Source organism: Peromyscus eremicus, chromosome 8a (assembly GCF_949786415.1).
Source record: "Peromyscus eremicus chromosome 8a, PerEre_H2_v1, whole genome shotgun sequence".
NCBI classification, from domain to species: Eukaryota; Metazoa; Chordata; class Mammalia; order Rodentia; family Cricetidae; genus Peromyscus; species Peromyscus eremicus.
Window position 1 is genome coordinate 101,459,658 of NC_081423.1, and position 12,813 is coordinate 101,472,470.

The window sequence follows — 12,813 nt, forward strand, 5'->3', positions numbered from 1 at the left end:
TTGGGAGCAGTTGGGAAACCAGGCTAAGAGAAGGTCCCAGGCAGAGTGGAGTGTGTGGGAGAGCCTGAGGTCAGAGATGGCCAAGTTTGAAAACAGACATCTATGAGTAAAATTCAGACTCGCATTTGAGGTTTGAAGTGAGTGTGTGGGACACAGCTCTGGGTAGGTGTGTATCTGCAGGTCAACAGAACTGAGACATGTGACAGGGCATTGCTGGCCTGAGGACCCCTCAGAACTCGGGCTGGGGATTCCATTCAGGGGCAGCCTGAAGACCCCTCAGAGGTTGCGTCTGGAGCTATATTTGGTGCAGCCATGTCCTTGACCTCTGCCACAGCAGAGAATAAAGCAAAGCAAGTCAGGGTACGGAAACACAGAAAGATAAGACTCATTTGAGGAGAGAAAGGCACCAAGGGCTGAGCAGTTGGTGTAATAGGACTTGGGGGCTTTGAAGCTGCCTAATCTGTGTGTGGGGTGCTGGGGGAGCCGGTGGGAGTCCTCGGGAGTAGACATTGGTGCCGGTGTCCTCCTTGTTCAGCTCTGTCGTTGAGGTGGAGACTGCTTTAGGTTTGTCCTGCAGCTTGCAGCTGTTGAGGGAATGCTATTAGAGATAAATCACTGATCAAGCAGACCCTTGTTTACCCATAGGTCTCGTGATGGCTGGACTCTCATGGTTCCTTGGGCATTTGTAGGTGGTCTGATTAGTTGTGCTGAAGCTTCTGAGTGTCACCCAACAAGATAGGCAAAGCAGGGACCCCCAAGCTGCGATTGGACTTCAGGGGTGCTTGGACTAGGGTGCCCACCTCAAGAAAGGTTGGGTGGTTTTGGTGGGGGAAAGGGACACAAATCACGCTGTGGGCATCCTGCCTGCACTGGGGAGTCCAGTGGCGTAGATGGTGCGGGTGGGTGGGCGTTCAGGCCATCAAGTTGTGTTTGTTCCCGTCTTATTTGTCCCCATGGTTCTGCAATCCCTGGTCCTGCCCTGTAAGACTGGGAACAGAAACAGCACACAGCCTCGGAGAAGCTGGCCTCTCAGCGGATGTTGGTGGAGCGAAGGGTCCTGTTTGCCCTTCCCGGAACTTGCTGCTCTTCCCTGGTGTGATCCTGCCTTCATTTGCCCCAGCAGATTCTGAGAACAACAACGCCTTCTTGGTGGCATCAACCTCAGAAGAAAGGGCTGAGCCAGGGGAAGTGCTGAAAGAGGAAAGCGTCCCAGGCCCCAGCAAGGAACTAGACAACCCGGAGGAGTCCGAGTCTGATGCCTCCTGGAGCATCCAAATGGTAAGTGAGCCACACCTGCTGCTCCTGCCCACTCTGCTCCACCTCAGACCGTCTCCTGATGTGATTTCACTGCGTCCTGGGGTTGGTCGGCCCTTAGTCACAACAGCGTCAGGGTTTCTCTGTGCAGTCCTGGCTGTCCTGGGACTCACAGAGAAGATCTGCCTGCCTCTGCCTCTCAAGGTGTGCACCACCATGCTTGGGGTGAGTTCTGGTCTTATCAGAGGACAGAGGACAGAGGATACAACACAGAAGTAAACTCTAGACTCTAGGGCCTAGAGGGTGTAAATAGACTCAGAAGAAGAGATGTGATCTTCTAGAAGGAAAAAGTCCAAACCAAAAGCTGTGTACCTGTCATAAGAAAAAGTCTCAAAATAACTAAAAAGCTGTGGTATGGCAAGCACACATGAAGCGTGGCCTGGGAAAACTATGGCATGGGTGTAGCGTTGGTGTCTACCTGTGATCTCAGCTCTCAGGAGGCAGAGACCGGAGGATGGAGAGTTCAAGGCCAGCCTTGCCTACAATAGTAAGTTTGAGGCCAGCCTGGGCTACAGTGAGACTCTGTCTCAACCTGTCTCCAAAGTCCCCCAATCACAGGTCCATTAGCAGCTGGGTGTGGTGGATATGCCTTCATTCCAGTGTTTGGGAAGAGATGGGATGGTGAGTTCCAGGTCAGCCCCAGGTACACAGTAATAGAATAAGACTGTAGGCAGTTTTCCTGTCCCACAGGCACTCTCAAATAATCACTCAGAGGCTTAATATTACTTGTAAATGCTCAGTCAATAGCTCAGGCTTGTTACTAACTAGCTCTTACAACTTAACCCATTTCTATTAATCTATGTTCTGCCCTGAGGCATGTGGCTTTTACCTCTATCCCATTTTGTACATCTGGCTGGTGACTCCCTGACTCCACCCTTCTTCATCCTAGCATACTGTTTGATTGTCCTGCCTAACTTTATCCTGCCTTGCTATAGGCCAATTAGCTTCTTTATTAACCAATGAGAGTAATACATATTCACAGTGTACAGAAGGATTATTCCACAGCATAAGACTTTATATAAAAAATAAAATCAGGGCTGGAGAGGTAGCTCAGAAGTTAAGAGCACCAACTGCTCTTCCAGAGGTCCTGAGTTCAATTCCCAGCACCCACATGGTGGCTCACAACCATCTGTAATGAGATCTGGCACTCTCTTCTGTATACATAATAAATAAATCTTTTAAAAAATAAATGAACTGGGGTTGGGGATTTAGCTCAGTGGTAGAGTGCTTGCCTAGCAAGCACAAGGCCCTGGGTTCAATCCTCAGCTCCGGGGAGGGTGTGTGTGTGTGTGTGTAAGCCACACCACTGCCCTGCTAAAAAATAAATGAAAATAAAATTAAAAATTTTAATTTGTATTTAAGAATTAGAGGAAAGAAAGTAGCTGAAGGAATCATTGTCAAAAACTTCACAAATTTGATTTTAAAAACTCAATTAAAAAAAATGTTTTAATTTTATGAGCACTGATGTTTTGCCTATATGTATGACCTTGTGAGGGTATCAGATCCCCTGAACCTGAGGTTACACACAGCTCTGAGCGGCCATGTGGGTGCTGGGAATTGAAACCAGGACCTCTGAAAGAGCAGCCAGTGTTCCCAACCACTAAGCCATCTCCCCAGCCCCTCAATCTTTTATTTATTAAAACTTTTCACTTATTTTACATACCAACAAGTTTCCCCTTCCTCCTCTCTTCCTGTTCCCTCCCCCACCTCTCGTGTACCCCCTCCCCCATCCACTCCTCCCTTCAGAAAGGGACAGGCCTCCCATGGTAATCAACAAAGCATGTCATATCACACTGAGGCAAGACCAAGCTCCCCCTCCCCTGCATCAAGGGTGGGCAAGGCATCCCTGCATGGGGAATGGGTTCCGAATAGCCAGCTCATGTGCCAGGGACAGGTCCTGATTCCACTGTTAGGGACTCCACAAACAAACCAAGCTACACAGCTTTGTCCACATGTAAAGGGCCTAGGTCGGTCCCATGCAGGCTCCCTAGCTGTTGGTCTAGCGTCCATGAGTTCCCATGAGCTTGGGTCAGTTGTTTCTGTGGGTTTTCCCATCATGATCTTTTTAAAAAAATTTTTATTTTTGTTTATTTTTTTTTTTGTTTTTCAAGACAAGGTTTCTCTGTGTAGCATTAGAGCCTGTCCTGGAACTCACTCTGTAGACCAGGCTGGCCTGGAACTCACAGAGATCCACCTGCCTCTGCCTCCTAAGTGCTGAGATTAAAGATGTGCTCCATCACCACCCAGTTCCCCATCATGATCTTGACACCCCCCCACCTTGCTCATACAATCCCTCCTCCATCTTGTCAATTGGACTTCTGGAGCTCAGCCCAGTGCTTGGCTGTAGATCTCTGCATCTGCTTCCATCAGTTACTAGATGAAGACTCTCTGTTGACAATTAGGGTAGTCACCAATCTGATTACAGGAGAAGTCAGGTTCAGGCACCCTCTCTACTGTTGCTAGGAGTCTTAGCTGGGGTCATCCTTGTAGATTCCTGAGAGTTTCCCTGGTACCAGGTTTCTCCCTAATCCCAAATTGGCTCCCTCTATCAAGGTATCTCTTTCATTATTCTCACCCTCAGTCCCGCCCCCAACTCAACCAACCCGATGATCCCTTATGTTCCCATCCCCCCCATCCCCTCCCTTCCAGTCCCCCCCTTCCCCAGTTTACACGGGAGATCTCATTTATTTCCTCTTTCTAGGGAAATCCATGTGTCCGTCTTAGGGTCCTCCTTGTTACCTAGTCTCTCTGGGGCTGTGGATTGTAGCCTGGTTATCCTTTACTTTACATCTAGTATCCACTTATAAGTGAGTACATACCATGTTTGTCTTTTTGGGTCTGGGTTACCTCACTCAGGATGATTTTTTTTTTTCCTAGTTCCATCCATGTGCCTACAAATTTCATGATGTCATTGTTCTTTTTTAACCTCTGAGTAATACTCCATTGTGTAAACGTACCACATTTTTTTTTTTTAAATCCATTCTTCAGTTGAGGGGCATCTAGGTTGTGTCCAGGTTCTGGTTCCTACAAATAACGCTGTTATGAATGAACATTGGTGAGCAAGTGTCCTTGTGGTATTATTGAGCATCCTTTGGGTATATGACCAGGATTGGTATATCTGGGTCTTGTGGTAGATCGAGTCCCAATTTTCTGAGAAACTGCCATACTGATTTCCAAAGTGGCTGTACAAATTTGCATTCCCACCAGCAGCTGAGGAGTGTTCCCCTGGCTCCCAGAAACTCAATCTTAAGTGGTGTGTGGTGGCACACCTTCCATTTCAGCACCTGAGAGGCAGAGGCAGGCAGATCTCTGTGAGTTTGAGGCTAGCCTAGTCTACAGGGCAAGTTCCAGGACAGCTAGAGTTACAAAGTGAAACCTTGTCTCAAAAAAGCAAAACAAAACAAACAAATCAGTCTGGTGGCTGGAGAGATGGCTCAGCCCTTAAGTCACTTGCAGCTCTTCCAGAGGACCCAGGTTGGAATCCCAGCGCGCATATGGTAGCTCACAACTGTTTGTAACTTCAGTTCTAGGGACACCCTCTTCTGGCCTCCATGCATACAAGGCATACATGTAGTGCAAATACATACATGCAGTAAAAATACCTATACATATAAAATAATAGTAATAATAACAATAGTCATAATAAATTAAAATTTCAAGATCAGTCCACCCATCCAAGAAGCTCAATACGTGCTCAGTATGATGAACAAAGAGCCATCCACTTCAGGACACATTATAACCAAACCAACAAAACCCAGACTCACGGGGAAGGTTGAAGCAGTCCATGAGCAACCTGCCACATGGGAGGGATCCTTAGTTTCTAGCCAGAAAGCATGGAGTCCCAAAGGCAGTAGGATGGGATATCCAAAATGAGAGAGAACAATGAAGCTGTTCTGGAAAGATACCCAGGCTGGAGGTGCAGCCTAGGGAAAGTGCCTGGCTAGTCCGTATCACAAACAATGAAACAGTGTGTATGTAGCAACACCCTGACTGCAGGATTCTAGGTATATGAACTAGGAAATAGGCACATCCTCAGGAAGAGGGATTAGTATTGCCCGTGTCTGGGTAAGGGGAGGGGCATGGTCTGGTAGGAGTTGCACCTTTGGGGTGATGAGAACGCGAACCTATTAGAGGTGGTGACCACCAACACCATGACTGCAGAATATCATGGAATTGGTCACTTTAAAATGGAGGGGCTGGAGAGAAGAATCTGCTTGGCAGTTAAGAGCACTTGCTGTTCTTCCAGAGGACCCATGCATTTCCTACATCCTGCAGCTCACAACCACCTGTAACTCCTGCTCCAGGGGATCTGACGCCCTCTTCTGGCTTCTGCAGGCACCTGCACTTATCCCCCATACACACAATTAAAAACAAAAAAGTCTTTAAAAAAAAAATACTAATACTAACACAAATGCCTGAAACGCATGAACTGGGTAGAAAGTCCGTATGTGAATGCTAATGGCGTCATCTGATGACTGGCTTGTGGGGCCTTTTGCGTGTTCCAACAACCTGTGGTCCTTCACATGCAAGTGCATTTCAGAGAGTGGCTGTAAGTGCAGTGCGATGCTTCAGCACTGGGCATTGAGGCAGGTGTCAGGAGAGATGGCCTCAGAAGCCAAAATTGGGAGCTACTGGGCAGCCCCACCCCAGCACCATTGATCTTTCCATGCTGGGGGTAGGGGAACCTTCATGGCTAGTGGAGCCAGTGGGTGGCATGAAATGAGCTGCTTCCATTCTGTCTTTTCTGCGGTAGCTTCTCCATGCTAACTAACAGGGTGCTCTTTGCTGATTTTCTGCTTCCTCTCAGGCTAGCGGGTTTGTATGTCTTGCAGGAAGAGAAGGAGAGGCCTAGTGGTGGCCAGGTGCATTGTGTGGAAGAGCCCTACTAGCTCTTCTTTCTAGGCTGCTCCATGTGAGGTAGTGGGGTTGCTGGCTGGGAGGGAGGTATGGGGTCTGTGTGTCTGCTGAGAGGCCAGATTCTGGTTGCCTGGCTTAGCTCTTTGGTGACTGCACTCCACCTAGTGTCCCTGAAGTATTCCACCTGAAGCAGAGGAAAGCCCTTGGGACCATGCCCAAGCTTGCTTGTACTGGACCTTGGAGTACCTGCCCATCAGTGCACCATGGCAGACTTGTTCTGAACACCCACAGAGCCCTTCCTCAGGGTCCCTACACCTTCTGCCATTGGCCCAAGACTCTCAAAGGTGCTGGAAAGCTGGCTTGTTGCCTGTTAGGAGATGACCCTCCTGGGCCTTTACTGAGATGGAGGCTCCTGAGGATCTTTCAGGAGCAGAGCAGGATATAACCCTCCCCTGTGTGAAGCGGGTCATGTCTCAACAGGAAGTGGACCCAGAGGTTTTTGTAGATGCTTCAGAGGACACAGCTGGTGGCCCAGAAGGTGCTCAGTACCCTCCCAGCAAGAGGAAGAAGAAGGAAACAGCCGGGTTGGATACTGAGCAGGTAGCTTGAGAACACAGTTGCACAGTCACCGCCCTCCTCCCCCAGACTTTGTGCTCCTGAGTCACCACCACACTCCGAGTGTCTGGCTCAGATGGCTGAGGAAGGCTGGTGAGCTGAGCCACACCTGAGTGTAGCAGTGTGGACTCAGTGTGGGATTGCCAAGACTGAGGGTGTTGACCAGGCAGGGTCGTGGTTTAGTCTTGGAATTGGGAGGGCCATTTCTAACCAAAGGTGTCTGAAGGTCAGGAACCTGATGCCATGAGGGGCCTGGGAGCAGTTCTAATCAAAGGTGTCTGAAGGTCAGGGACTGGATGCCACGAGGGCCTCCTGTACCATGTGTGTGTCATCCGCAGAACAGTGACTTAGGTAAGGAGACAACCTAACGTGAGGTTTGACCATTTGAGCCACTGGAGATCTTGTGGTTGCAAGCCACTGTGTAGCCAGCTGGAACTGGTTGAAGGGATGTGGTTACTCACATCACTGGTAAATCTTGAAGTGAGACTTGAGCCAGGCACTGAGACGAAGGGTACCCGGATGGCTCTCTCTTCTCTGACTCCCTGGTGTTGGATGCCTCCTAGTCTCCCAATATTTGGGTTTAGCCATCTGGACCTATCCCCCTTGTCATGGCTTCCACAGCCAACTATCTGCCATGCACCCTTCAGCGGGTGAGAGGATGCTGCTTCTGCTGGCCTCTACAGAAGGAAAAAAAAAACTTCCTTCAAACCTCATGAGTTGTGATGGGGTTGGGAGCCTGAGCCTAGATGGAGCATCATACCATGCAATGGGAACCAGTGTTGTGAGCTCATAACCCACAAGCACTCATTCCAAATTGAGAGCAGAGCCCCGCTCCTTGTACCACATGGCTGAGAGCAAGGGGGTGTGGGAGCAGGGAGGTGGGGAGGGGACAGTGGACACACACGCTTTGCTGTAGTACCTGCAGAGAGCCTCCAAGACCTCTCCATTGATGATAATTGGTCATAGCCACATGATGCCACCTTGTTTGTGTCCTCTACAACTCTAGACCTGCTTTGTTCTATCAGTTCACCTTTATGGTGACCTCTGAAATAGGGACATCTGTCTCCACTTAACAAGTAGGCAAACTGAGGCACATGGTGGGTTAGTAAACCATCTAGGGTCACCTGGCTAGCTTGTCATGAGCTGGATGGGAACTCAGGTCTTCTAAATCCAGCCTAGCTACCACTGTGTCCTCACTCAGACTTGAGACATGGACAGAACTGAGACAGCATGGTGTCTTCTCTGGTTTCACTCAGCATGTGGAGGCTATCATTGGTGCCTGCAGGGAGCTCTGTGGTCAGATGACCAAACACTGCTCCCTGTGTCCCGGGTACCTGGCACACCTCGGGCTGACATTTGCTTAGGGACACCACTAGGTGGCAGCTATCCCACCTACAGACACTTCTGTAGCCTCTTCAGTATCAGGGCTCACCTCACAGGATCTGGACTCTGTACAGAGGAGGAGAGCAATCTTTAAAAGGCTGATCAGGTGTGCACCCTGTGGCTTGGCCAGGAGCCCAGCCAGGAACAAGGCTCAGGTGGTGCCAGTTTGCTCAAAGGAAGGGCTGAGAAGGTGCCAGAGCAGAGAAGGGGTTCAGAGCAGAGAAGGGGTTTGGTGCTGAGTAGAAAAACAGAAGCTGGAACATGGTCTTGTCTCTTAGGCTAGCCTCACAGGTCTTACAGTCAAAGGTAGGTCTTGCCTTCATGACTTCCTGCTCACTAGAAGCAAAGTTCTATTTGAGCATGACCCAAAGACCCCACCTAGCTCACTCGTATTCTACTTTGTGGCTGTCATCTTCTGATGTATTCTTATTGGTGTTTGCCTGAAAGTATGTCTGTATGAGAGTGTCAGATCCCCTGGAACTGGAGTTACAGACAGTTGTGAGCCTCCATGTAGGTTCTGGGAGTTGAACTCGGGTTGTCTGGAAGAGCAGGCAGTGCTCTTAACCGCTGAGCCATCTCTCCAGCCCAACCTGTAGTCTTCTTATGTCCTTCAGCCAACTTTGGAATGGAAGATCTGGAGTTGAGACATCTCTACAAATGGTCCCAACAACATCTGGGGCCAACAGGACCCAAGTGGGGAAGGTCTGATTCAGTCATGGAGGGATATAGATATCCAGGATGAAGACATGGCAGAGAGAGAGAGGGGCAAGGAGAATATGGGCAGCCAGAGTAGCGGTTCTCATCTGCTTCTCCCTTCAGTTTAACTCTTTTCCTCCAAACTCACTGTGTAGTTGAGAACGACTTGGAACTTCTGGTCCTTCCGACTCCCGAGTGGTGTAACTGCTGGGATTATAGGCACGGCACGCACCACTGGACCCAGGTTAACAGTGCCGCGACTGGACCCAGGGCCTTGTGCATGTTAAACAGAACCCCATTGACTGAGCTACATCTTCAGGTCCACTTTCTGTTTTGTAGCACACAGTGATGGATGCTGGTTCTCAGGCCAAGAACTCACTTTTAAAGTGCCCGAGGTGCCTATCTGCAGGCTGACTTACCCCATGTGCAGGTGCACCCCCAAGTTTTTGTTTCCTTTTTCCAGCTAGTATAGCTCAATGTCCAGCTACAGCTGTGGGTCTATGGTAGGGCCTCATCACACACTGTTGGGGTTCGAGGCATCTTGAGTCACTTGAGACAGGGTCTCCATCGACCTTCCAGAGCATCATATCCTGGACCCGGGGTCCTGACAACCAGCTCCTCAGGCTTTGGCCAAGTCCCTGAGGTGGGAAGCCTTGCCTGGGAGTCTGGTAAGTCACTCAGTGAGCCAGGGAGTATAGCTGCTTCTCACTCATCCTTTAATTCACTGCCATTTTGTGCCATGCAATGCCAAGGTGTCATGTGTGGGAAGGCTGTGAATGTTGCTAACATCCCAAAGGATCCTCAAGTGTATCCTATGAGAAGTGAGGCCCAGTGAGGCCCAGGCTCTGGCAGAAGGAAGTGTGTGGCCCTACCTGTCGCTTGCTCCTCAGCTCCACCACCCTCTCCCTTTGTTCAGTTACACTCTGCCCAAGCTAAAGGAGTCTGCCCAGTGCACTTGTTCTTGCAAAGGACCCCTGTTCGATTCCCAGCACCCATGTGGAGGCTCCTCCTTCTCCTGCACCAGCGCACATGTAGGCAAAATTCTCATGGACAAAATCATAAAAGAACGCAGCTGTAGGTGTGACAGGTCTAAAGTGTGGTTTGGACACCAGCTCCACCTGCTCGAGGATTTGGACAGGAGCCTGGAGGCAAGTGCTGGGGGTATGGAGACGATAAGGAATAAACTAACATCTCTCTGTTTAGAGTAAAAAGGAGAAGAGGAGGAGGAAGAGGAGCCAGAGTACCACCCTTTCCTCACGGGCAGGTTCCTTGCCTTCCACTTCTGGCCTCTGGAGTCTGGATGTGCCTTCAAGCCCTGGATCCCAGGACTCAGCATTGCCCCAGAAGCAAGCCCACCAAGGTGGTGTGGGTAGCCAGCCTGGCCAGTCACTGGACACAGTGACAGTGGCAGTGGAGGAGGATGGCCCTGTGCATGCTGAAGGCAGCAGCATCACTCTGCAGGGTCACACCGTGAAGGGCACAGACAGCGACACAGGAGCTGGAGCTCAGAGGGACCCTGTTCCCAGTAGCCACACAGAAGTTAAGGACCGCAACACCTCTAAGCCTTCAGTGCACAAGGGCCTGCCCCAAGATGGGGACTGTGGCCCGGCCATTTCTGCCTGCAAAGGTCCCCTTAAGGATACTGATGCGTCCCCGAGGGCCCCATTACCTGAATCTAAGGGGGCGAAGTCTGAACACAAGGAAGAAGCGCCTGTAACTGCAGGGCTGGCTGCTTCAGAGGTGGGCAGCAGGCAGTGGGGGCATGGAGGTGGGACATGGAGGTGGGGCATGGAGGTGGGGCATGGAGGTGTGGGGCATGGAGGTGGGGCATGTCGTGGTCCCTGGGCAGGGAACTCTCAGTTACTCACCTGTGGCTGACTGAGCCAAGAGTCAGTGTCCACTTTGTCACTATGACTCAGGGTTGGTGTGATCTCTGTTTCTTCCAGCCAATTGATGCCAGAGCAAAGCAGGATGGGAAAGAAACAAACAGCGCTCAGAAACAGACCCTGCCCCCTGTGAGGCCTGCTGCCCCTAAGCACCAACCCCAGGTAGAGGCTTGACTTGCCAGGAGGTGTCCAGGATGCAGGACTCCTCTTGGTCGGCTGGTCCCTTCCTCAGCCCACCATCCCTTGATGAGCTGCCCAATGTTTATGGTGATGTCGTGTGGGAGGCAGAGCCTGTCTCCATGGAATTCCCATGCAGAAGAGAGGCAGGAAGGTTCCCTGAGGGAACACGTGGAGAGTCCTGGGAGGGTCCTGGGAGGAGGTGGATCCTTCCTCTTGGGTGGCCGCGTGAGACCTGAGGAGGTGCTGTGAGAATAGAAACCAGGAGTGAGGGCTGAGCCATAGACACGAGAAGTGCCCTGACAGGGAATGTCATGTGCCAAGGCCCTAAGGTAGAACGTGGTGGGCCTGTTCTCAGAGGAAAAGGAAGCTGGTAAGGGATAGAGAGGCTGTGGACAAGGTTAAAGAGGGGCTCCTGCAGGCCATGGTAAGCAGGCCAGAGACCCTGACAGGTTCTGAGCGAGGACGGCTGTGGCCTGGCTGCTGTGAGGCATGTCTTGTCTTAAGCACTGGGATTCAATTGCTTGTTCCAGGAAGCTGAGCTCAAGTTGTCTGACATGGGGAGGAAAACGGATGAATCTGGGAACACCCAGCCAGACGGTCAGAAGAAGCCAGAGGAGAACAGAAACTGTGCAGCAGCTTTGAAAGACAAGAAGGAGCAGAGAAACCAGAAGGCTGCTGCACCAGAGGCTCCGTCGGGGTAGGATGTGGCCTCTTGCATCGGGCCTGTGTTACGGCTCTGCCAGAGTCATGCAGCTCCCGTCATGCCCAGCCTGCCTCTCTCATCAGTGCCTTTGGCACCTTCCTCTTTGGGAGGACAGCTCTGGGTGGGCCCATCTGGGACACCAGTCCCAAATCCCCTTTCCTGTTGGTTCCTGGGTCCCTCGCTGTCAGTGTGATCCTCAGGAACTCTCTGGGATGAGGCCATCACTGTCCAGACTCCTAACCCCACCCCCACCCCACTGTCACTAGTGCCTTGGAGCTGAGGAGAGGCAGCAGCCTGCGGGGGGCGCTGTGTCTGAACCTTAATGCCTGGTACTTGCACTTAGCGGTGTGGACATACAGCAGAGAAATAAGGATGGCGTGTGTGTGTGTGTGTGTGTGTGTGTGTGTATGTGTGTGTGTGTTTTGTGCGTGTGCACATATTCCTGCATGTGTGCACGCACCCTGGCAGCTAGTGTTTCCTTCTCACGCTTCCCAGAATACCTAACACAGGAGATGGAGTCACCGTGTACTTCCACGCTATTGTCTCCCGAGACTTTGCATTCAACCCTGACAACCACAGAGCGTATGTCAGAGGGGGAGAGGAACTCGGGAAGAAGGGCTGGAATGATGCTTGCGAGATGTACTACACCAAGTGAGTATGCCAGGGCTTGGGGCTGTGCTGTCACTCACAGAACATCTGTCAGTGGTCATGTGACCAAAGCAGTTGGGTGTACTCTGTCCTTCCTTCCTTTTCTGTCTTTGCTTTTTTTTTTTTTTTTTTTTTTTTTGGTTTTTCGAGACAGGGTTTCTCTGTGTAGCTTTGCGCCTTTCCTGGAACTCACTCTGTAGCCCAGGTTGGCCTCGAACTTACGGAGATCCGCCTGGCTCTGCCTCCCGAGTGCTGGGATTAAAGGCGTGCGCCACCACCGCCCGGCGTCTTTGCTTTTTTTTCTCTTCTGTTTTGGTTGGTTTGTTTGAAATAGGGGTCTCACTTTGTTGTCCTGACTGGCTTAGAACTCACCGTAATCCTGCCTCATCAGCCTTATAGTCATGTACTACCATGATTGGTGGAAAATGAGTGGGTTTTTTTTTTTTTGGTGTGGTTTGTTTTTGTTTTTGTTTTTTTTGTTTTTTTTTTTTAAGATTTATTTATTTATTATGTATACAGCATGTATGACCA

At 50.6% G+C, this 12,813-nt stretch overlaps 1 protein-coding gene across 1 annotated transcript in view; it reads left to right on the forward strand.

Moving 5' to 3' along the window:
• Rnf213 (ring finger protein 213) overlaps nucleotides 1–12,813 on the forward strand; it is a 102,453-nt gene that overhangs the window by 6,006 nt on the left and 83,634 nt on the right. Inside the window, exons 2-6 of the mRNA XM_059270763.1 lie at nucleotides 1,124–1,278; nucleotides 10,069–10,605; nucleotides 10,812–10,913; nucleotides 11,462–11,628; nucleotides 12,130–12,285. Coding sequence (XP_059126746.1) covers nucleotides 1,124–1,278; nucleotides 10,069–10,605; nucleotides 10,812–10,913; nucleotides 11,462–11,628; nucleotides 12,130–12,285 — 1,117 coding nt within the window. The remainder of the gene's footprint in view (nucleotides 1–1,123; nucleotides 1,279–10,068; nucleotides 10,606–10,811; nucleotides 10,914–11,461; nucleotides 11,629–12,129; nucleotides 12,286–12,813) is intronic.